The sequence below is a fragment of the Anomalospiza imberbis genome, chromosome 12 (genome assembly GCF_031753505.1).
Source record: "Anomalospiza imberbis isolate Cuckoo-Finch-1a 21T00152 chromosome 12, ASM3175350v1, whole genome shotgun sequence".
NCBI lineage: Eukaryota > Metazoa > Chordata > Aves > Passeriformes > Viduidae > Anomalospiza > Anomalospiza imberbis.
In genome coordinates this window covers 13,199,856-13,221,925 of record NC_089692.1, presented here as the reverse complement: position 1 = coordinate 13,221,925, position 22,070 = coordinate 13,199,856, and the positions used below count along the sequence as shown (strand labels likewise).

The following is a 22,070-nucleotide window of genomic DNA, read 5'->3' as shown; positions in this document are numbered from 1 at the left end:
ACTCTGTACAGTCCTAAATGGTCCTCCTCTTCTCATGTGAGACCCTTTTTCCTCCCTACATAGTGCTGCCAGAGTCATGATTGGCTGAACTGGAGCGTCTCAGTTCAGCAAAACAGAACTGCAGCCCTAGCAGTCTCCAGGAGGAGCTCTGGTCTTTGGGACTAACACCCCACCATTCCTGACTTTCAGGGAAATCTTCCAAAGCATAACAATGCTTTGGAAGAGCAGGGAGTATTTCTGGTCCTAAAAGAAGCTTATTTCATTTGCTGCAGCCATTTGCACTTAATGTTGCAAAGCACTCTAATGCTTTAACAGCCTTTAAAGACTCATCAAAATACTGTGTCTAACTCTCCAGTTCCAGCAGTTTTTAGGAGGACAACAACCCCTGAAGGCCAGAACACATTTAAACACCCAGGCAAGGTGCTGCAGGACACAAAGAATTACGGTTAAGATAACAAACTTCACTGAGTTTCAGAAGAATTGGTCTCTGCCTGTAGTTGTGCCTGGCTTTTGCCTTGCTTCTTGCTGTGTAGCTCCATAAGGGCATTTTGTTGTGGCACCACTTCTTAAGAAGGCCAAATATATTTTATTATGATGGTTCCATGGACAGAAGGGAAGCCCTGATTTTTCAGCTGTCATTCTCACACTTGCAATATCACATTGCACAGACTATTCCCAGCAAAATCAAATAAATGAAAAGAAATGCAAGAAGTTGACCTTTTACAGGCATTCACCTAGAAGTTACTGACTTTGGTGCAGGAACAAATATCTGGTATTACCACTACCCAATGGGTTGCTGGATTTGGATGGTAGGATGCTTAGCCAATCGTTCTTGTTTGCAATTCTATTACAGCGCTTAGATATATTCCAGAAAAGGGAGCTGAAAAGGAGATTAAAGGAAGATCAGTGGCTCTCAGGGAAGATAATTATTTCTAGCTCAAGACACCACATAGCTTACTGAAAAGCCATCTTGGAGGTTCCCAGTATGGGCAGTACCCTCCCTTTGTCTTCTCCTCCCATTCCCTTCCAATTAGTTTTTAATCCTCCAAAGCCATGCATTTGTACAGATTCCTAAAGCTCCTCTGTAAGCAGCAGCAAGAGCTGTGCAGCGAAGGCACAGCTGGGGCTCTCTCATTCACCTGCAGAGCGCTGATCTCTTCAAAAGCTCCCCCAAAGTGCTTTACTAATGTAACATGGAGGCTTTGTCTGCAGCTGAAATGCAGCCACCCCCAGGGTGAAACATCAACAGTCCACAATAGCTTTTTGGCTAGAAAGAACTGAAATTCCTACCTAGAGATTTGCTTGTGCGTTAATCCTGCAGTCGTGTTATTTGCAGCAGAATCTACCCTGCTACAGAAAAGCTATATTCATTCCCTTTGACCACGAGGAAAACCGTAACAGTCTGAACCAAAGAAGAAACCACATGGAAACCAGACCCACATAGAAACTATATGGGATGTTTGGATGTGCATCATCAGGGACAGTGGAAGAGTTAACTCTCTCTTGTGGAAAAAAGAGAGGTCAGGCAGCCAGAATGAGAATGCTCCCAGCTGGAACGAGAGAGGTTGTGCTGCCCAAGAAGTACTGCTCATGGGGAGCACAGGTATCTGGGGCTTTTTCTATCATCTTATAAAACCCTGACATTGACAGAAGTTCTGATGGCTTTCAGAAACTTGTTCTGTTGCCACACAGGACAGAAGGCAGAGAGGAACTTCACTGGTAATTGCTGAGCAAGAAACTTACAGTTAGGAAGAGATGCTTTCACTAAGGGACCTCACAACTGCTCCTTTATTCAAAGACCACTTTCTTCCCTTCTCTGCAGTTTATTGGCAAGCCAAAGGGAGAATCAAATTGATTCCCCTTAAACCCATCACATGGGGATCCATTGTGGCACAGCTGCAACACTGAAAGGAGCTGTGAATTTAAACCCAAACTGACATAAAGGCATTGGTGGACCCAATTCTTCTTCCTCCATGTAGCTGTAGAAATCCATTTAGATGCCTTTTTTCCATGCACATCACCATGTAATGCTATAACCTCTTCTCCTTGTACTTACACTGTTCAAACACTAACCCTGAATGTTTAACCAGGCCAGAGCCTTAACCACACTAAGCCTCCTTCATGTTCCTTCCTTGCATGCCTTCTTTTCTGTAGGGACAAACAAATACTTTCTGTCCAGTTGTCTCCCATCCAACGCTCAGTATATCAGAAGCCAGAGATACTATCCATCCCCCCTCTGCTGTGTCAGCCTTCAGCCTCCTTCCATCAATACATGACCAAAAATTCATGACCTGTCTCCATATCTTCCTCTGGTGAAGACACCAGCAAACACCTCCTTGTTAGATCAGTTTACACAGTGACCCCAGCAGAAATGTTTAGGTACCAGGTGTGATGTAAGCAGCTTGTGTCAGAGTGCCTTACTCACACACTCCCTCTTCTGAAGGTTCATGTCTTGACTTAAACTAATCTAACTTCTTAAAAGGCGGAATTTACTTTCTGATTGCCTTACTTTTGGCAACAAGCCACATCTACAACCTAAAGAGCATGCAATTAAATGAAAATCATGACAAGGAGGAGCTTCATTTTACAGCTAGAATAATTGTGTTAGAAGACAAAAAACTTGGGAGGACCATCCTGAGGAACCCCTAGTGTTTTTCCTCCTCCCTGATGAGGAATCCATTAACCTTTGAAGCAGCGGCAGGTTGTGCTTTGCCTATGTTTTCTTATGCCAAGATATATCTTCTTCCCAACCCAAAGATGCTGGTGTTTGAGGTTCCACAAGCCATCACTTCTCTCACCTTCCTCATCCCCATGTCCAGAGTTATGCTGGGGCTCCGTGTCCTGGGGGTGAAGGGTCTTGTCTGGCTCTGGCAGATGAGAAATCCCATCAATGAGGTCCTCAACTCCATCCAGGATATCATTAGCACAGAGCTGAAAAGAACAAACACACCCACACGCTGCACAACAGAATCCAAGTTGTGGGAAGAGCCACCACTAAACAACTCACTTCTCCAGACAGATGGATTTGCAAGGTGGGTCGATCCACGCAACAGTCATGACTAAGACTGCATTGTTCCTGTGACAAAGACAGGTCATCTTTCATTTTCCAGTACCCTCAACTCTGTCACCTCAGACAGCCTGGCCAAATCTCCTGCTCATTTCAAAAGCCACTTAATTGACAGGGCCAGTCTAAGAAACAGAGGTTTACCTTTAGTCAAAACTAAAACTGATATTACTTCAATTCCTTGAATTTGTTAAAACATATTTGATTTTTTTAGATCAAATTCAATAGTAGCACACTTTCTGCATTTGATATTTACACTCCAGTAGGATCTAGAGACCCAGGTATATACATAGGGTCCTATTCTAGGTCCTGTATCAAAATGAGACTATAAAACCCTGGATTTGAAGTTCAGCACAAGAAAACTGGGAAGATGAAAGGAAAAGAAAGGATAATGGTGTGATGTAGCAAATTACAGCGTTGGTCACCAGCAACATGCCATCATGTGCGTAGTTTGATCCAGACAAAGATGAGGACAAAGAGTGGGAGCAGTAGAGGAAAAATAAAGGCTCTAACATGAATGAACAATTGATTTAAAGACAGGAAAGAAATCAAATGTTCGCAAATATATCAGGTAGGAGTAAAGGGTCATTTTTTACAGAGAAAGTTTGTTACAGACCTGCAGGACTCCTGCAGGATCTGTGCTGGGACACATGCTTCTCAACATATTCATTAAAAACCTGGAATAGGAGGCGAATAGTGACATGACCAGGTTTGCTGATGCCACCAAGTTTTTCAGGGCAGTAACAAGTGTGGTTCATGGCAAACAATCACAGAAGGACCTTACAAGAGCAACTGCATAAAAATGAAAGATGAACTTTGGCTCAGATAAATAAAAAGTAACACACATCAGGAAAAATTTCAAGCTGAAAGTTCAAGCTGAGGGAACAAGATGTAGAAACAAGACTAAGCTGATGATTTCATGGAATTAGGCCAAACAATTTACAAACTAAACTGAGTACTGAGAATTCTTTGGAAAGAACAAAGCTCAGATCCCCATCCCCAAAGGTATATACTCGAATTGAAAAAGGGTCGTGAAAGGCAAAAGGACAATCAAAGTTCTAGTACAAAGGACGGATTAAATCAAGACCTTTTGACTTGAAAAAGGACGCAGCTGAGAAGGATGGAGGCCTACAGAATCATCAGTACCACAGAGAATATGGCTCATTTCATCTTCAATGGAATGAAATTAGGTGGCAAAATAAACAAATGAGCTGGTTTTCCACATAACATGCAGAAAAGCCATGAAACTCCTTGTTGTTTGATGTTTAAGGTGACAAAAATTTACACAGGTCCAAGAAAAAAAAAGTCCAAATCTATGGAAGTGACATTCATCAAGCTCTACCAAATACAAAGATGCCAGACTCGATGAGCCTCTAAGTTGCAAACAGCAGGAGGCTGACAGGGCATTTGAGAGAAACATCACTTCTTGCCTGCCTCCTTCTTATCCCCTCCCGAGACATCAGCTGAAGATGTGACAGGGCCATGTGGCCCACTGTGGCCATATGAACCTCTGGTACGAGCCAGCACAGCTGTTCTAGTAATTGCATCAGAATCTTTAACTGCTGCAGATCCACACACTCACACCACCCACCCCAGGTTTAGAGGCAATGGACACAAGGGGAGGTAGAGGAGGGCACAATCCCTACGTTTACCTGTCACCTAAACCACCAAGAAATGCAGTCTTGCAGCCATGGACATGTCATTTTAGAGGCAATGCAGGCAGTAACTGCCCTCCACTTTCTCCAAACAAACTTCTGCACTTAATGTTAGACAACAAAGCAGCCTTGCACAGCCACTGAAACTTCTGAGACACAGGCTCAAAAGAGAAGATCCATCACAGGTGTCCTTGGGGATGTTTTTGGGTGGGAGCTGAAGAGGAAAGTGAAGCAGCAGCTGGCTTCTGTGTCTGCAGCTCTATGATACCAGAGGAGTGACTGGGAGTGCAAGGAAGGGGAGGTGAATCCAGGCTGTAAGAAAAGTGTCTACCGTTCAAGAACCAGAGTGTCCACGTACCCTCTGCAACTGGGAGTCAATCCGCCACATGCGCAGGGTCTGATCCCGGGACCACGTAACCAGCTGGTAATCTTTAGAGCCTAAAGAGGACAGAAACAATTAGAGACCCCACCAGAAAACAGAGACTATCTCAGCCTTGTGTTCAGTGTAGACACATTCAAACAAGCCAGCAGGCACATCCAATGGATAAGGCACTAAACTGAAAGGCAGAGCACGTCCTTTTTGGCTTCAAATTGACCCAAGTACATTAGCATTTGTGCCTCCTCACACCACAGCTACCACACCTCTAAACAGGCTGTGATGTACAAGCCAAAAGCTTCAAGTAAAATGAATGTGACACAACCAGAATAAAGAAGATCCACAACATTTATTTAAATAGAAGAAATAGTATAGTAAAAATAAATGTTTCTCAACTATAACTGTAAAGTGAAAATACCTTTTAGTTTATCAAATCTGTTTCAAGATTTAGATGTTTTATAACATTTCTAAGCAATGAGAAGGTGGTTCTGCCCTTCCTCTTCTTGCTTCTGAATCAGTTGGATGATGCCAAGTTCAGGTTGTAAGGAAATAGATCTAACCACATACTATCTATCAACAGGGAGAGGTACACAGACCTATTTATGTCCATGTTTAGGTCTTGTGATACAGTTTTAAGTTTCCCTTGTCAAACAGCTGCTATGCTTAAGAATTTGCTGCTGCACAGCTGCTTCCTACACCCCTCTGCTGAGGCACAGGGGCTGTCTAAATACAGCACAACAGACTCTGTGGAAGGAAATTTGTGCTATCTTGGTTGTCTCCACGCTGAAGCAGACTTGGAATATTTGTGTGATTGATTTATGTTGCTTGAAACAAGCAAGAAGTCCAAGCCTGAGTATGTATCTATTAAAGCAGCTAAAGCAGCTATTAAAGCAGCTAAGACAACCAACTGTAGCTCAAGCCTGCTTCAATGTTCATTCACAAACTATCTTAGCCTGTGTCTCCAGATCCTAGCACAGCTCTCCATTGCTCTTCTCTTTTTGAAAGAGGAAAATCAAGTCGTGGAGAAGGAGGTGACTTAACTGAATGGCCCCAGCAGCTGGTGGGAAAGGCCTGGACCAGTACTTTCACACGGCACTGCAAAGCTGTAGCACAAGTGACACCAAAGCCAGACGTGCACATTCTGTCAGTGGCAGCTGAGGTGCTGGAAACAAAGCTGTGCTCTGTGTGGTTATGAAACCCCTGGTACAGAATCTCCTATTCTTAGCTGCTTACACTAGAAAATTTAGTCAGGAATGAACTCTAACAGCAGACTCCCTATCCCACACTATTCCTCCCTTGTCTTGCAGCAGACAAATAAGGTGTGCTTGCTGGGTCTGTGGTCTGGGATATGCTGGAGGCTGCTGATCCAGGCCATGATATGAGGGGTTAACTGGTTAGCCTGCAGCTTTGAGCAGGGAAAGAGTGCCTGCACTCATGCACCTATCTGAGAATTTGCAAAATTTATTCTGAATGATTCATTTAAAAAGAGACTCCCAGGAGAGTGGAAGCAATGAAAGTCACCACTGACCCACTCAGCATTTGGTAGATTTGCTTTGTTAGCATGGAAACAAGGCAGTGCTTCCGTAAGCATTGTCATAAAACCAGTACGGAACAGCTGTAGTTTGAGGGAGGCAGTGGGGGGCAGGAAGGTGGGCAGGAGCTACTTCAAGGAAAGGCATGAGTCAAAAAGCAACAGCATTGCAATCAGGAGCCAGGTCTCCACACCCCTGGTTAGCTGACAGCCACAGTGTAGAGAAGACAGCACATTCAACCCTGAACTCACCTTCTTTCTGCTTCCTCCACTGAAACTCCAGCACCACATCATCATGTCCTACAAAAGTGTGGACAGGCGTGTTCAGGTCAAAGACATTCCAGAGGAGGAGACTGTTTTCCCGACGGAGCTGGGGGACCATCACTGTCACCAGTCCATTGCTGAAAGGCTTAGGGAGAAACACCCTTCCAGTTAGCCAAGAAGAGTTCCCATGCTGCTATTATCATACTCTCATTTTCCCCTATTCCCACCAACACAAATGCAAAGGTTTTAAATGAGCTCAGCACAAAACAGAACCAGGCCAAAACCTGGGAAGGTTCAAGGCAATTGCTGTGCAAAAACACTGTGTTTCAAGGGATAAGATGTAGTACACTGAGATACTCAATGCAGCTCACTTAATATGAGTAACTTCTTTCTGCTGCTTCCTCACTTTTCATCTGTGAGGCTGGAGGGATTTCACCACTGACTTTTCACTGGGAATCCTTACTGCAATCTGCCCGAAGCTGCAAGAACTGCTGAGTCCCAGCAGCTCTTCAGGGTCATGATGCTCAGAGGAACATGGAAACCAGTCCTATACCCCTCCCTGTTTGGACAGGGAAAAGGGATCAAGATTCAAGGCACAGCACTGGCTTCAGGCCATGTTCAGATCTTTGGGGATTATGACTGATATTAAGAGCCTTAGCTTCACTTGGGTGGGTGCTGGCTCACTCCTCCTGAATGCCCCCATTATGGATGCTGCTTTTCTTCGCATTATAGACACCAAGAAGGATTTTTAGAATCAACTTAATAATGTCCACAAGTAGAACTGGTGAGAAACCCTATGGCAGTTCTTTATTTAATGCCTCTTTGTCCAAATGCCTCTTTGTCCATTCTTTTCAGAGCACAAGTGGAACTGGTGGGAGTTTCTCACTGACCGTGTATCTTGCCTTCCAGACGGGAACCTGGCAGGGAAGGATACTGAGGTATTTCCGAGGCTGACGGTAATCCCAGAACTTGGAAAAAAAAAAAAAAAACAAACCAAGAGAAAGGCAAGCAAAGGCAGGAGTCAGCTGGCTATAGTTTCAGGCTGTAGTTTTCCATGTGGCTTGCAGATAGAACAGACCAAACAGCATGCCAGGGTGCCCATAGCATCATTAGTAATCCCATTCATTAACAGCAAAGACGGCCCCAAAGGACAAATACTAAGCTATCAGCATCTGGCAGCATCCCTTAGAAAATGAGTGACTTGGGGTCATATTCACAGTGATCACAGCTTGAATAATTAGAGCAGGGAGACAGGCAGCCTGCTTGGGCTTTCAGAGCTACAAGGTACTCTTCAGGCTGCCAGCCAACGTGCCAGTCTAGGCTGGAGGCAAGCCTACCCTGCTGTTACTGCTAATTTTCTAATGAAGAATCTAACCTTTTGCTTTGCTAGAATACATATCAACTGCATTTGCCTCAGAGCTCAGCTCAGTGTGAATGAACTCCATTTGGCTGGCATACAAAGCACACTATTTCCCTGCAAGTAAGAGGCCCTGCACAGCAGTGCTTGCAGGCAGTCTCTTATTGATAATCCTGTTCAACATGAGTTTGGAAACTCCAGGGGCTGAAGTATGTCTCCCTCAAGTTGCTATAATCAGCCTGAGGCTGGCAACATGCATTTCTGGAAAAAGGCTCTTCTGGCATGTGTGGTCTGTTCCTTTCTGGCAAGCAACAGGCAGAGACAGTTGTTTTCAGCTTCAATACTGCCCTAATCTCCACAGATATGTGGCAAACGTATGTGCACCCATTCTTCAATGACGTCTCTGCCTGTTCTGAAAGTGCAGTCCTGGCTCAACACACCAGGTGGCCAGAAACCAAACAATAAAGATCCAGATCTTGCCAATGGTAAAGCACTTCCCAAAACTTCAGCAGCAACAGAAGGGGATCTGTTCCACCATCTTTCCTACTCCCTAGCAGGAACTGCAGAAACAACACTTACCCTGACAGAGTTGTCCTGGCTGGAAGTGGCCAGTGTATACTCATTGTCAGGATGCCAGTCCAGACCATGGATTTTGGAGAGATGAGCTGCCAAATACTCCACTGCAGTGCTGGGTTTCTGCAAGGAGAGACACTGTCCTTCTCAGCATAGGACACCTGAAATTTGGTCTAGTTCTTTGGCATAAAAAGAGACTTTAACCAGGGCAAGACAGTTAGAACAACCACCCCTGCTGGGGAACAGCAAATAGCTCAGCAGAAGTAGCTGAAGACAACATCTTGTGAAGGTATGGCAAATTCCAGTCACCAAGTGCAGCCCTAACCATACTTTATACTCAGTTCAACAGTTAAGTACTATGAGATCAAAAGGAAAATGGTAATGGTTACAGTCTCTGAGGAAGGAGGTTAACTACATACTCTCTTCAGGCTCCTGGACTCCCAATTCTCTCTAGTTTAAACTGAGCCACAAGAGAGATCTGGGATAAAGCAGCACATTTCCTCAGTATTTATCTGTCACCAGAGGAATATCTGCATTGGGTAGGTGGGAATATGTACAGACTGCTCAAAAATCCCTCAGCTTACCCTTTTGTCCCATATTCGGACATCCCCATCGTGGCTTGTTGCTAAACAGTTGGCATTTTTCTTGTTCCATTTCACCTGGGAAGCTCCAGCTGCAGCAAAACAGAGCAGGCCAAAATAAGCATTTAAAGAGAAAATAGCACAGTAGTCCCACTGCCTGGGCCTAGAGCTGCTCTTAGCCCAGGAAAGGCAGTTCAGAGGAAGGATATCCCAGAAGCCAGCATGAAGGATGGCATGAAAATTATTAACTCCTGGTTCCTCAGTGTATCATTTGTATCCTCAGGACAGCAAAGTGTTCCAGTTGCATGCTTAGAGATCCCTATCACATCTTCTAGCCAGGGGCTGTACCTGATTAGAATACTCATGTCGATTAGCTCAGATGGAGAAACTTCCTCCACACCAGAAATGTAGGTTCATCACCTCCTTCCCAAATCCCCTCTCTTTTTATTCCAGTTACTTTTAGGTGCTTAGGGCCTGTTTCATCTCCCCACCACCCCCCATACTATCAGCTGCTACACAGGCAACTAGTGCTATTGATCTATGATTAAAATACATGTGTAGGAGAAGGCTGCAGTGCAGGTGACCTAGGGTGTGGCCAGCTGGAGGTGGACTCACTGGGTGGACCAGAAGGTCTATCTGTCAAAATATACCACAAAAGTCAAAGACACCAATGACAGTGTTAAGAAAATGGATGATGGTCCAGATATGACTTATATGTGGTATCATGAGGGACTCAATTCAAATCAGATGATGGGTGGTTATTTCTAATAGAAACAAAGCACAGCTTCAGTTAATGTGGATTGTTCAGGTATTGTAAGCATAATGCATCTGTTCATCCTTATTCTGCCAGTATTTTCAAACCTTCTGAGCTATCAGAAAGGTGAGATCCATGAGAAAGCTAAACAGATCACAGCCTGCTGCCATTCCCCACCTCCACTACACACCTCCTGCTGCATGGTGAGCAGATTCATCCTGACAACCTGGCAAAAAGCTATTCTGGGAGATAAAAAGCTGCAAATAGACTGCCAGTTGATTGATTTGATCCACTCACTGAAGGGTACACAAATGTCTGGACCAGCATTAAGCAGCAGCAGGCACAGAAGGAAGGAAGGAAGCAAGGAAGCTTTCTGGGGAGCAGGCTGCTGGGCTGGCTCAGCCGTGAAACCTCACCCCAGACATCAGAACCGAGCACTGCTTCTCTCTGACTCAGTAAGGTTTTTTGCATTTCTGTGACAGAGAGGTTTGCTGGCTGGGAGGGGAATGGGAGCTGCTGCAGATGTGTAGCCTAAGGAGATGTAAGCAGCAGAGCATGAGAGTTACACATTGTGAGGATTGCTCCAGTACTGGGGACAGTAACTCGGGGAAAGGACGTTTTGCTCATCATCCATGCCCAGTCCCAGCTCCAGCCAGTGAGGACAGACATGCAGCACCTGCCAGCTGGTGGTACTGCAGGGGCTGGACACACACCTTGCCAGCAGCCAGGACAAGAGCCTTTCCAGAGAAAGCACAGCCCAAAGACAGCACCTTGTGTGCTCCCTGCATGTTGTAGGTGCCCCAGGGAAGCAGATACAGCCAGCTGCTATATCCAACCCAGAATGAGTGAGGGGACAGGCTGGCACAGAGAGCTGCTTGGGCTATGGTTTAGTTCCTCATCTGATTCAATCAAACATAAAAGGACGTGAGAAAATTACAGACAGGCAACCCAGGACAAGCAATGCAGCAAGGTGGTTAAGCAGGGAGGAAGCTCCATGTGGCCATTCACCTATGTCAGGGCAGCAATTCCAAGTGCCATAACTGCCCTCCATGACTGGGAACCTCAAGGGGCTCCACATCTCTTCTGAATTCTGCTTCTCTAACAGGAGTGAACTGGAGCCTCTCAGGCTGCTCCTACACAATAACAACATGGTGGCACTCCATGGGACAATCACACATGGTGGCACTCCTGCACTTTGCCAGGCCTGGCCTCGGAGCATGAAGGGAGGGAGGAATAATGGTAGAGGCATGCAACAATAATGTTGTTTAATGCCTACATCACACACATCAGACTTACCAACTGCAGAGAGTGAGACCGTGGGCTTCCTGGTGTCTCTGAAATACAATGTGGCCACTGTAAGTACACAAAGCATAGTCCAGACTTCCCAGCGAGCTCCCTGCTATTCCAGCACTAACATTATTGCTGACTTCAGACCTAATGTACCTTCTGCTCACCAAAATACACCAGCATTAAATGGAATAAGGGTGACCAGCTGGAGGACAACAACCTTCCTGGAAGTATTCAAGGCCACGCTGGATGGGTCTTAGAGCAACCTGGTCTTCTGGAAGGTGTACCTGCACTTGACAGAGGGGTGGAACTAGATTTTTAAGGTCTATTCTAACCCAATCCATTCTACAGTCCTGTCTTGTCAGCACATGCAGCAAGAAGTTTAGGACAGAGCTGGACTGGACTAGAGGGAGGAGAAAAATACACAAAGTGTGGCATATTGCAACTGGGTAGGCAAGGAAACAGGGCTCACGAATTGTTGCTGTGGGAAGCAACAAAACAACCTTTCCAAGGAGGATTAAAGGAACAAACAGAGCTCTGGAAGCACTCAACAAAAGCCACTTGGATGTATTTGTGGAGCCTTTGCAGATCCTGATTCAAAGCAGATGGAGTAGTTACTACACAGCAAAAACTTCATGTCTAGCATATAATAACAAAATTAGTAGAAAATCAGCCCAGCTGTGTGCAGACTAAAGTCTGTCTGTCTACAAACCAAATTCTGCAGCGGCAGAAACCAGTGCGGCACCATGACATCTCCTAGCAGCCAGGGCACAGATCAATGCAATAATTTACTTCCTGGCCTTGCTCCTCAGGATTTCACCCGCTCTTTCATGAAAAGTGACAGTGAAAATAAGTAATACTGTCTTCCTCTCCCTCCAAGAATTTCTGCCTAATCAAAAAGTTATTTTGTATGAAAAATTAAGTGGGGAATTTCCAGCTGCCCTTACTGCAGGGCTACCTCCTTAGGGTGTCATTAGAGACAGTCACTTCACCAGGATGTTAATTTCCTGGAGGCCAGCAGCGCCAGCACCTCAGTGCCACAGCAAGCTCAGAGCCTTTCCCAGCACAAGTGGGATGTAGAGGCTTTCAGAGACTGCCTAAGGAAGCAGTTCTGGGCTAGTGATACAGGCAGACACAAAACAATGGAAGGGCAAAATAGAGTTAAAGGAGGAGTTCTGATAACCACCTTCAGACATCTCTATTTTTTCTTCTTGGCATTAAGATAGTATCACAGGAAAACAACCGGCAGTTATTGTATCTCTATGTCTTTTAATTACACATTAATAATACATTGTCATTCTCAAGCACCATTTCAGCAAGGATCTAAGTGCTTGTTCATAGGAACTAAGCAAGCCTCCGGGTAGCCTGGGTTATATAATTATCCTCTATTATAACTGAGCAAGGGAGGCAGAGAGGAACAATGTGATTTGCTGGGGGTCATAAAGAGCTGTACAGCTAGCAAGAGAACCCAGCAGTTCCAGTACCAGCTCCTTGCTTCTCAGGTGTAAAATCTGCGGCTTAAATTTGGACATATAGTTGGAAATATCTGCTACCCTGAAAATACTCATAGCAGAAAGCAACACCAGGAAACGAGGGAAGGTACAAACAGGAAAACCTTCCTGAATACCATTGTCAGTCTTCCCACCACTGAGGGAGAACCAGCAACAATAAATGAATTTAGTAGAAAATGGCTATAGGATCATGAAATGGTGCTCATTAACTGAGCTAAAATAACCGCAGAAGGTTGAGGAACAACCTTAGGCTCCAGGAGAAGCGCCCAACAAAATATCTGAAGTGGGCAGGGAGTGAAGCCAGGCAGTTAAATCTTAACTGTACCACTCTACTGCCCATGACTGACTCTGAACTGGCTTGAAAATAGGGGAGCAGAAGTCATCTTGGAGACAGTGGGAAATAGCTGAAGGCCCTGGAAGCACAGCTAAAGAGCAGCAGCCATCAGGGCATGCTTTGCCCTGCAAGCTGATAATTACAGAAAAGAGTCCTAGTGATTTCCCCAAAATGCAGAAACATACTGATTCTTACTTGATGTCCCAGATATAGATGTATGTGTCCACAGAACTGGTGACCAGTAGGTCCGGCTCAAACACTGCCCAGTCCAGGTCACTGCAAATGCAAAATCATAGATCAGTAAAGAAAAGCACACAGATGTTGCACCAACTTTTCACAAGCTGCCAGTACATTCTCCAACAAATTCACAGCAGCTCCATGACATCTACTGAAACTTTTAAAGTAAAAAGCAAGATCTTAATAATTTCTCTAAGTAAATTCCAAGAAGCAATGAAATGTTTCTAAGTAAATTCCAATGAAGCATCCTCCTAGTCCTGAACTTTACAGCTACTGTGTGTGTGCTCTTTCCCCTCCAGGCAAAGGGACACTGTCTCAAAGAGTTTTCAGTAACCACACACCCTTGGCATCAACCCCTGACTCTGGGATGCCTCCCTGTTGGGAACACCAAGTGCACCTGGGACACAAACAGCCTCCAGTCAGCCCAAACAACTGTCATTTCAAGGGCTGCAAACACTTCCCACAGTCTGGAGCTTGAGTAAAAGCAGTCCCTCAACTGCATTTCCAACCCAGCATTGAAATGCGACCTTAAAACAAGAGGCAAAAATCTCCCCTGCACCACTGTAACATTCTCTAAACTTGGTCTTTGGGATTACCTGCCTTAATTAAGCTGCTATCACACAGAAACACAGCTGGGATTCAATTTAATAAACATGCTGTTTCCCAGATGATGGCTGCTGCTCTTTACAAGGACAGCAGCCTAAGGCAATGACATTCGAGCCATCAAGCACTAAGTTGATAAACTGGGGGAGCCATGAGAGGGTGAACCACTTCACACATGACATCACCTCCGAATGGGAAGGCAGTCCAGTCCAGAGAAGTGAGTAAAAACAGTCTCAGAGCAGAGCCTGAGTGGGGCTAGGACCAAAACATTCAGCTTCTATGAAACAATGCATTATTTTCCACTCAGCAGACCACAGCATTGTTTGTTCTTCACCTGATCACACGCGTGTGTCCTTGCAGAGATGTGCAAACTTCCCCATTACCTTCCTTCCACTTATACAGGTCAACGCGCTGATTGCTCTGCAATTAGATGGAAGAAAGGAGAGACGGTCTCAGGCCAACAAGGTAGGACTCGGATCTGTGTGTTAGGACCAGTTCCCTTCACTTTAACAGCCTCAGTTAACAATGAGTCATGCTGTGATTAGCTAAGTCCTTGCCCAAAGCAGGAGAGCAAAGATGAAATACAGGCTGCAAGGACTTTCAAAAGCTTACAGTTTAATTACACCCACTTAAAACTTGAGATAAACTAGAAATCGAGAAAAAAATCCCACATTGCAAAATCTTTCCATGAAATTATGTTCTCGGGGTCTTTATTTCCTAACAACATGCTGTAACTGCAGGCAACAGGCAGACAAATTCTCTCTGCAGGAATACCCTGCCAGTCTGTTAGACTCACAAGTGGGAGGTTTTGGTGAAGGGGATGATGGATTACCACTGGTTGTCCTCAGCTCTCTTTCATTTCCCTTCTGGGATAATCAGGGCCATTGCCAAACACAAACAATGCAGTCTAATGGCTTCAAGGACACCTCCTCAAGGGTACTCCCCCAATCCATGCCAGCCCAGGAGAAAAGCTTTAAGTGTTTATCACTAGCTGTAAAAAACAATGGCAAACCAGATGTATCAATGACAAAATTACGCAGGGTTCCTTCACTCATTCCAGGAATAAATCCTTGCCCAAATGCAGCCACATGCAAAGTTACTTGAAACTAGTTATTGTGCTGTAAATTCATGTTCTGTCTCAATCGAGGTTCACTTCAGGCCAGGCCAAGTCTAACCTTTCTGGGGCTGGAATTGCCTTTGTGGGTGCATGCAGAGTGCTAAGCACAGTGGATCATGACTGGAAATTCATGCAGATATTGCAAAACCTGAAAGAACATGACCTTAAAATGTTATTTTCATTAGCCCCTTGTTTTCAGACTTTGAGGTAGATGAGGGAAAAGATAAGAGAGTTCATAGAAAAACACAGTTGTTGAGGTTGGAAAAGACCTCTAAAAGCACTGAGTCCAACTGTTACATTACAATTTTTGTGGCAGTTTTTTTTTGTGGTGGTGGATTTTCTTCCTATCCCAAAGCTGCTTCATGTGAATTTCAACTTGCAGATAGATAAAACATTACAGCTTTCTTTGAAATGAAAGTTCTCATCCCAGCTCAGCAATAATATATAACATTTCTCTAACTGCTCACAGCAGGGCTGCACAAGAGCTTAGGGCAAGAAAAAACTCTTTGCATGTTTCCCATTGACAGAAGTATTTAAGGGGTAGAGTGAAACTACCCAATGGGATTTACCCAGGACTCCAGAGACAAGACACAAGATAATGATCACCAGAGAGATTGCTCCTCCCAACAGGAGCATTTTCTAAAAAACTGTGATTTTCATTAAGTATCAGTATTCACTTCCAACAATTTCATCATCCTCTTGTTCAAGAGACTGTGGCCACACAAAAGAAAAGACAAGGATCTAGGATTGAAAACACCACCATTTTTGAAACAACAGCTTAGGAGTCCCCAAAAACATGCTTGAGCCAGAGGGCAGACACAGCCAAGCACAACAAAAGAACTTGCTCCAGCTCTTCTGGAAAGAAGCTAAACACAAGGACAGATTCCTCTCTGCCCGTACCACTTCCAATTAACAAATGATGCTGCTGGCAAACAGGATGGCAGCCTTTTACATCCCTTTTCCATCCACAGGGATGCAGAAGGATAAGACCCTTGGGCTGTTTACAACATAGTGAAATGGCTTGGAAGGTGGTATATTTGACCCAAACTGAAAAAGCTGCCTGATCTCATCTTGGGGATTCCTCAACCAGTGTGTGTCAGCAACTATGTTTAAATCCCCAGAGCATCATTGTACCTTTGTTTATAAATAGAAGCAGCAAGGTTTGATGCCAGCTACACCGGGTTTCAGACTGGAACAAGATGGTTTCCTGTATCCACTCAGAGCAGCAAGAGGCAGGAGTGCTCAGATGGGTGAGATGGGCACAGCTCCCCTTTGCAGCAGGATCCTGCTCAGATCAGCATGAACTCATCACTGGATATTGTCTTCAGAATATATCTGAAAAGAAGCTTTCCTGCTCCACTTGTGGCCTGCCCAGTGCATTTCCTTACTTGGTTTTGGTTTCTACAGACTGTACCCAGAAGTGGCACTGAAGGACACCTTTTTGCCAGTTTTACACTCTGCTCAGAAGCAGACTGCTACTGAAGGCACCTTTAAGACATCAGTCATGTGTCAGAGCTGGAAAGGGACAGACTGGGGAATGTCAGAGAGCAAACAGGCAGAGGCTCCTAGCTGACAGCAGCAGTTCACTTTTAAAACTGCCTTTAATTAAAAACATAGCAAATGCAGGAAGCAAAAGGAACAAAAATCCAAAGAAATCACCTTCAACTAGGTGTTTTCTCAAAAGAATAGATGGAGAGATTTCTCCATCCCTAGCTACTCCAGGACTCTCAGGCTATAAAAGCAGACAACATAGCAGAAAAGGCAGCTCACTCTGGAAACAGTCTCCACCTGGCTGGTGCCAGTTGCCACGGTGCTGTGGGTGGTGGCTGAGATTTCCATCAGCAGAGCTCAGGGCCCTGGGTGAACAAGCTGCAGAGCATGACAGACCAAGTACAGAGCAGAGCTGAAAACTGCATTCGGTCTCACATAGCCATCACTGCTTCTTCAGCTCAACCCACTGCCTCATGAACTCCTCACTGATACAGTCCACACCCAGCTGCAAACCCCAAGCTACAAGCCAGTATTGACCTGTGCTATTTACAGACTGCCTGGTGCACCACAGCCGAGCAGCAAGGTAGGGAGGTGAAAACAAAACCGCACAGAGCAAGAAATTCAAGAAGTGCACAAATCTCAGACTAGAAATCAGAAAGAGAGCACTTTCCTCCAGAAAAGAACCATGTGGATGCTTGATTTATTTGGCAAAGTGGTTTGTAAATGACAAGCGAGCAAAACTAGATGCAATCCTGAGTTGCCAATAAGTGAGAGCCATCCAGCAAAACACCTTGCTGGCAGTAAATCAGAGTTAGGCCTCGATCTTGCAATGTGACTTGCAGAAGCATGTCTGTGCCAGCTCCACACAGCCTTCCAGCTCTGCAGAGGCTCACCCATGAAAGAAAGACCAGGGAAGATGATGAGTTACAACTTTAAAACGAGTGAACTTACCGAAGCTGCAAAGTAGTATGCGTAGCTGTCATGGGGGTTCCACTGCACCGCCCCAATGTCCCACTTGCTCTGCCGGGAGATCTTCCGGTGACCCTCGTTTGGTGCATCCAGGTTGACGATGTAGAGGAAACGGCGGCTGCAAGACACACAGACACAAAGGGGCTGCATCTCACAGGACTGATCTCAAAACCCAAAGCCCACATGGAGCTCACAGCCTTGTGTCTAGAGGCACAAGAACCAAAAGAGAAGCATTTCATGAGACAAGTGAAAACACTATTCCTGAAAATAGTGACTACATACTTCAAAATTTACTTAAATAAAACCCCACAACCCCCCAACAAAGACAAGACACACTGAAAGTAAACAGGATCTGCAAATGTTACAGATAGCTTACACCACTTTAAAACCCAGGTAACTTGGATTCCAAAGGAAGTGCTGGAAAATGGTGCAAACACATTCAAACAGGCTTTGCAGGCCTAACACTGCAGCAGCAGAGCCTAAGTGGCACATGCCTGGGAGTGAAATGCAACAGCTTCAGCCTGGATAGGTTGCTCTGAGCAAGTTAATGAGCCTTGACAAAGATGATTCTACGTGGGTGCTTCTTTCCACACCCGTATAAGGGCTTGGTTCCACCAACAGTACAAACACACCTGCAAAGAGCTTAATGCTCAGCTGCAGCAGCTTGTTAACGTGGGTGGACACAGTCCTGCACAGATTCGGTTCCATTACTTACCTGAGCTAACTCTATTTGCAGCAGAAATATTTCTGCGTGATGGCAAACCTGAGCTCATACATCCTGCTGGATGTGGCCAACTCCCCACAAAGCAAGGTATCATCCTGTGTGATTCATCTTAAAAGCAAGAGAAACTGCCCAGAAATAATTGTGAGCCAGCTGAACCCTATGGAGGACCAGCATCAAAACATAACGAACCCTACGTAATTACCCAGATGAGGATCATCTCTCAGCTGCAAAGTGACCATACAGCTGCTCTGAGCACTGGCCATTCCTCCTGTTATTCCTGTACAGCACTGCCAGACTAAGGCTTTACATGGAAGCAAGCACCGCTTCGATTTGTACCAAAGGACTCGGTTCCTTGAAGGCTGACCAAAGATCGGCTATACTCACAAGATCCTGCAATGAACATCCTAATTGGTGTGTCAATTGTGTCACTGACAGGGGGACAGGAATAGCTGTTAGTAATGAAAAGCACGAGCTGGAAAGGCACTGCTTAGCTGGTTGAAGACTTGCTCTGGAGGAGGATACGTAACCAAGCTCTCCCAGAAACTTGGGCAACTTGGAAGTCTGTGGCACCTACTGTATTTGTGAGTATCATCCCACACTGAACCAGCAGAGCAGCAGGTCAGAGAGCCCCGTGGGAATATTTGAGGCGAATTTTGTTAGGAAATAATCTAATCTGTATTTCAAGACAATCCAAATAGTACTTCACTTTTAAAACTGCCTTTAATTAAAAACATAGCAAATGCAGGAAGCAAAAGGGACAAAGAAATCACCTTCAACTAAGTGTTTTCTCAAAAGAATAGGTGGAGAGATTTCTCCATCCCTAGCTATTCCAAGACTCTCAGGCTATAAAAGCAGACAACACAGCAGAAAAGGCAGATGATGCTCCATCTCCCATATGGGGATTTGGGAAGGAATTTACCAGGAAAGCCACACCAATATTTTATTGTGCTCTTGTTGCTGTCTCTCCAATCTGTATCCCATTGGGAACATGACCCAGAATCAGTTTCATTAAGCCTTGAACAGAATTCAGCTGCACCTTTCTGAAACAATCCATCAACCCTCCAGCTGAGGTCAGCCTGAAGGTTGCTGGTCTGGCTTGTGGAAATGACTGTCACACTTCCAACGGGGACTGTCACACTCACCCTGAGAGCACAGCGCGCTGTCCCAGGCAATCCACTGACATCGCGGTCGCCTGTTAGAGAGAAACACGGAACAAAATTAAATAATACCTGTCAGATCAGCTGCTCAGTCAAACATATGGCTCTAGGGAGGAGTTCAGGAAAGTAACATCCCCTTAAAGTAGCACAGTGGGGCAATGGGTGTAGTGGTTGATTCTGGGATGCAGGACAGCACACAGAAACATCTTCGTTAGCATAAACTGAAAACAAAACCTGGCAGACAACATTATGAGCACTAAGCCCTTGCTCCCTTCTCCCTGCCATGGCAATCACAGCTGCAGCCTTTCAATCAGCAATCTCTAATAATCTGTATTAATCAGCCTCTGCTCCTGCTCAGGAACCTCCTCAGTCTCTTTCATTGCAGGGACAGATTTCATTATTTATGTACTGTGAGACAGAAGTGCAACCTTTTGTGTATGGCTGGTCTCCAAAAATGAGAGATGGCCAAGAGGCATCAGAATTTACTTCGTATTGCTTGTAAAGAAGGCTATGAGATAACTTAAAGGCCATTGGGAAAAAAAAATTAAAAAGAACTGTTTGGATATTGTCTCCCCCTCTTTTTGTGCAGAATGAACTAGCTGATCATCTTGTTTAAATGCCAAGAGAATAAAGGAAGATTTTACTTGGAAAGCTGAACAGTTCAGCCCATAAACGTGGATATGACTTCAATAAAGTTTTGAGCATTCACAGTACAAAAATCAGAATATGCCCCACATTCTTCACACTAACTGCTGTCATCTTCAAAGCCACCTCTCTGAAGGCTCATGATGTATCTTCTGCTGCTGTTCAGGATTTTAAGTGCTCTCAGCATGGATGTAACAAGACTTCAGGATGTCCCACAGTTACTACTTACAAGCATCACTAAAACCTGACAGACAACACAGAAATACCACTCCATTTCAGTCAGATCTGACAGATCCATCACAAATTCTGAGCTTTTTCAGCCAGGGTTCATCCCCTCCTTGCAAATACCCCAGGTGAGGGAAAAACAGCATCACGGACCCATTCTTCTCTAGAGCCCACGTGGCAAACAGCTACTGCTGCCTGCAGAGTTTCTGCAGGAGCTCATGGTAAACCAAACCCCATTTCTCCACTTTTACTGTTCCAGCAACAACCCCCTTTCATTACTTTTTCCTAGGCAGCAAATCCAATCTTCTGACAAGTTTCCCTAGTCCTAAAGCTAATGCTGTAAATAAACAGCTAGTTTTAAGATCTCTAAATGATAAGGAAACAATTCCAGCTTTCTAGACTCCACAGCATCTTGCAAAACACAGAACAAAACCTGCAAAAAGTAGGTTACTGAATCTATATAAAAAAAACCAAAAAACAACTAACCAAACAAAACAAATCAACAGAAGAAAGAACTTTTCCCAGATGGTACACATTTTTCTTCTGAGAAATTAAAATGAGGATCATTAAAGCCACTACAGTAATCAGAGCTTTTTCATGTGATGAAGAGGTAGTCAGGAGACATATTTCATACAGTTGGAGCCATCTTTTTCAAGACAGAAAAAAAAAAAGATTGATAATTTCAAATACAAGTTTATTTTTTCTAGTGTTGGCACCAGGATCTCATAAGTCCTTACAAATTGTTTTCAATAATGAACACTGGTAAACTGTTTTTTCCAGGCACCAAGCATCATAAAATGTAATGAACAATCAGAGTGACATAAAAAGTTTCACATGTCAGGCTGCGACTCTGATGGGTCACAAATTTAGTTGTTTTACAGCAACAAACAATTCCCTATGATACAAGAGCCTTATCTAGGCACAGGGGGAAAAAAAACCAAACAGCTGTCATTTAATGTGCTCGGTATAGTGATTTGTCAGTCTTCACAGCACAACTTTCCAGAAGGGGGGAGTTTAAACTGAACAAACCAACCCGAAAGCAGTTTTTATCCTAAAACAACACTGTGGATAGCTAGAACTGCTGCTCATGAATAACAATGACATGAGTAAGCACAGCAGGAGCACTGCACATTTGAGAACCTGCTCTGAACCCACAGTCCAGGCAGCATCTTCTCAGACTTCATCTACTTTGGCATTTTGCTTGATTTCTTCTAGGCAAGCCAAGGAAAACTCCTTTTCATGTCTGAACTTTCATTAGTTTTCAAATTAGCTTCATTCTCTCCACCTGACAGGCAACACACCAACCCAATTTGACAGGGCCATGGTGTTTTTCAAGAGCTGCAAACTCTTAACAAGCAATACCAATTCCCTGCATACCCAACCTCCCATCCGCACACTGAATTGGTACAAATGGTTCCATTTCAGCACTGGGTGAGTTTTGCTCTCCTTTTGATAGTGCCAACAGCCCAAGAAGAGCCTATGGGTCCTGTTTAAATCAATACACAGAGTGCCACCTCTGTCAGCTTGTACAGAAAAATGACACTCGTAGGTAACACAGGCCCCAAAACACACAGTGATTTTCTGATGTGCTACAGGTTGGGTGCTGTAGCTTTCT

At 44.6% G+C, this 22,070-nt stretch overlaps 1 protein-coding gene across 7 annotated transcripts in view; it reads right to left on the bottom strand.

Annotated features, from left to right (window-relative positions):
• The window catches only part of WDR59 (WD repeat domain 59), a 48,815-nt gene that overhangs the window by 24,803 nt on the left and 1,942 nt on the right, over nt 1-22,070 (bottom strand). For all 7 annotated transcript variants that reach the window (XR_011003417.1, XR_011003418.1, XR_011003419.1 and 4 more), the window contains exons 2-12: nt 19,571-19,620; nt 17,687-17,822; nt 14,462-14,547; nt 13,483-13,563; nt 11,452-11,489; nt 9,405-9,493; nt 8,827-8,943; nt 7,781-7,858; nt 6,879-7,035; nt 5,078-5,157; nt 2,799-2,931 (exon numbers count right to left, since the gene is read on the bottom strand). Coding sequence is in view for 4 of the 7 variants with exons in the window: in XM_068202837.1 (XP_068058938.1) it covers nt 2,799-2,931; nt 5,078-5,157; nt 6,879-7,035; nt 7,781-7,858; nt 8,827-8,943; nt 9,405-9,493; nt 11,452-11,489; nt 13,483-13,563; nt 14,462-14,547; nt 17,687-17,822; nt 19,571-19,620 (1,045 nt within the window). In the remaining 3 variants the exon portion in view is untranslated. The remainder of the gene's footprint in view (nt 1-2,798; nt 2,932-5,077; nt 5,158-6,878; nt 7,036-7,780; nt 7,859-8,826; nt 8,944-9,404; nt 9,494-11,451; nt 11,490-13,482; nt 13,564-14,461; nt 14,548-17,686; nt 17,823-19,570; nt 19,621-22,070) is intronic.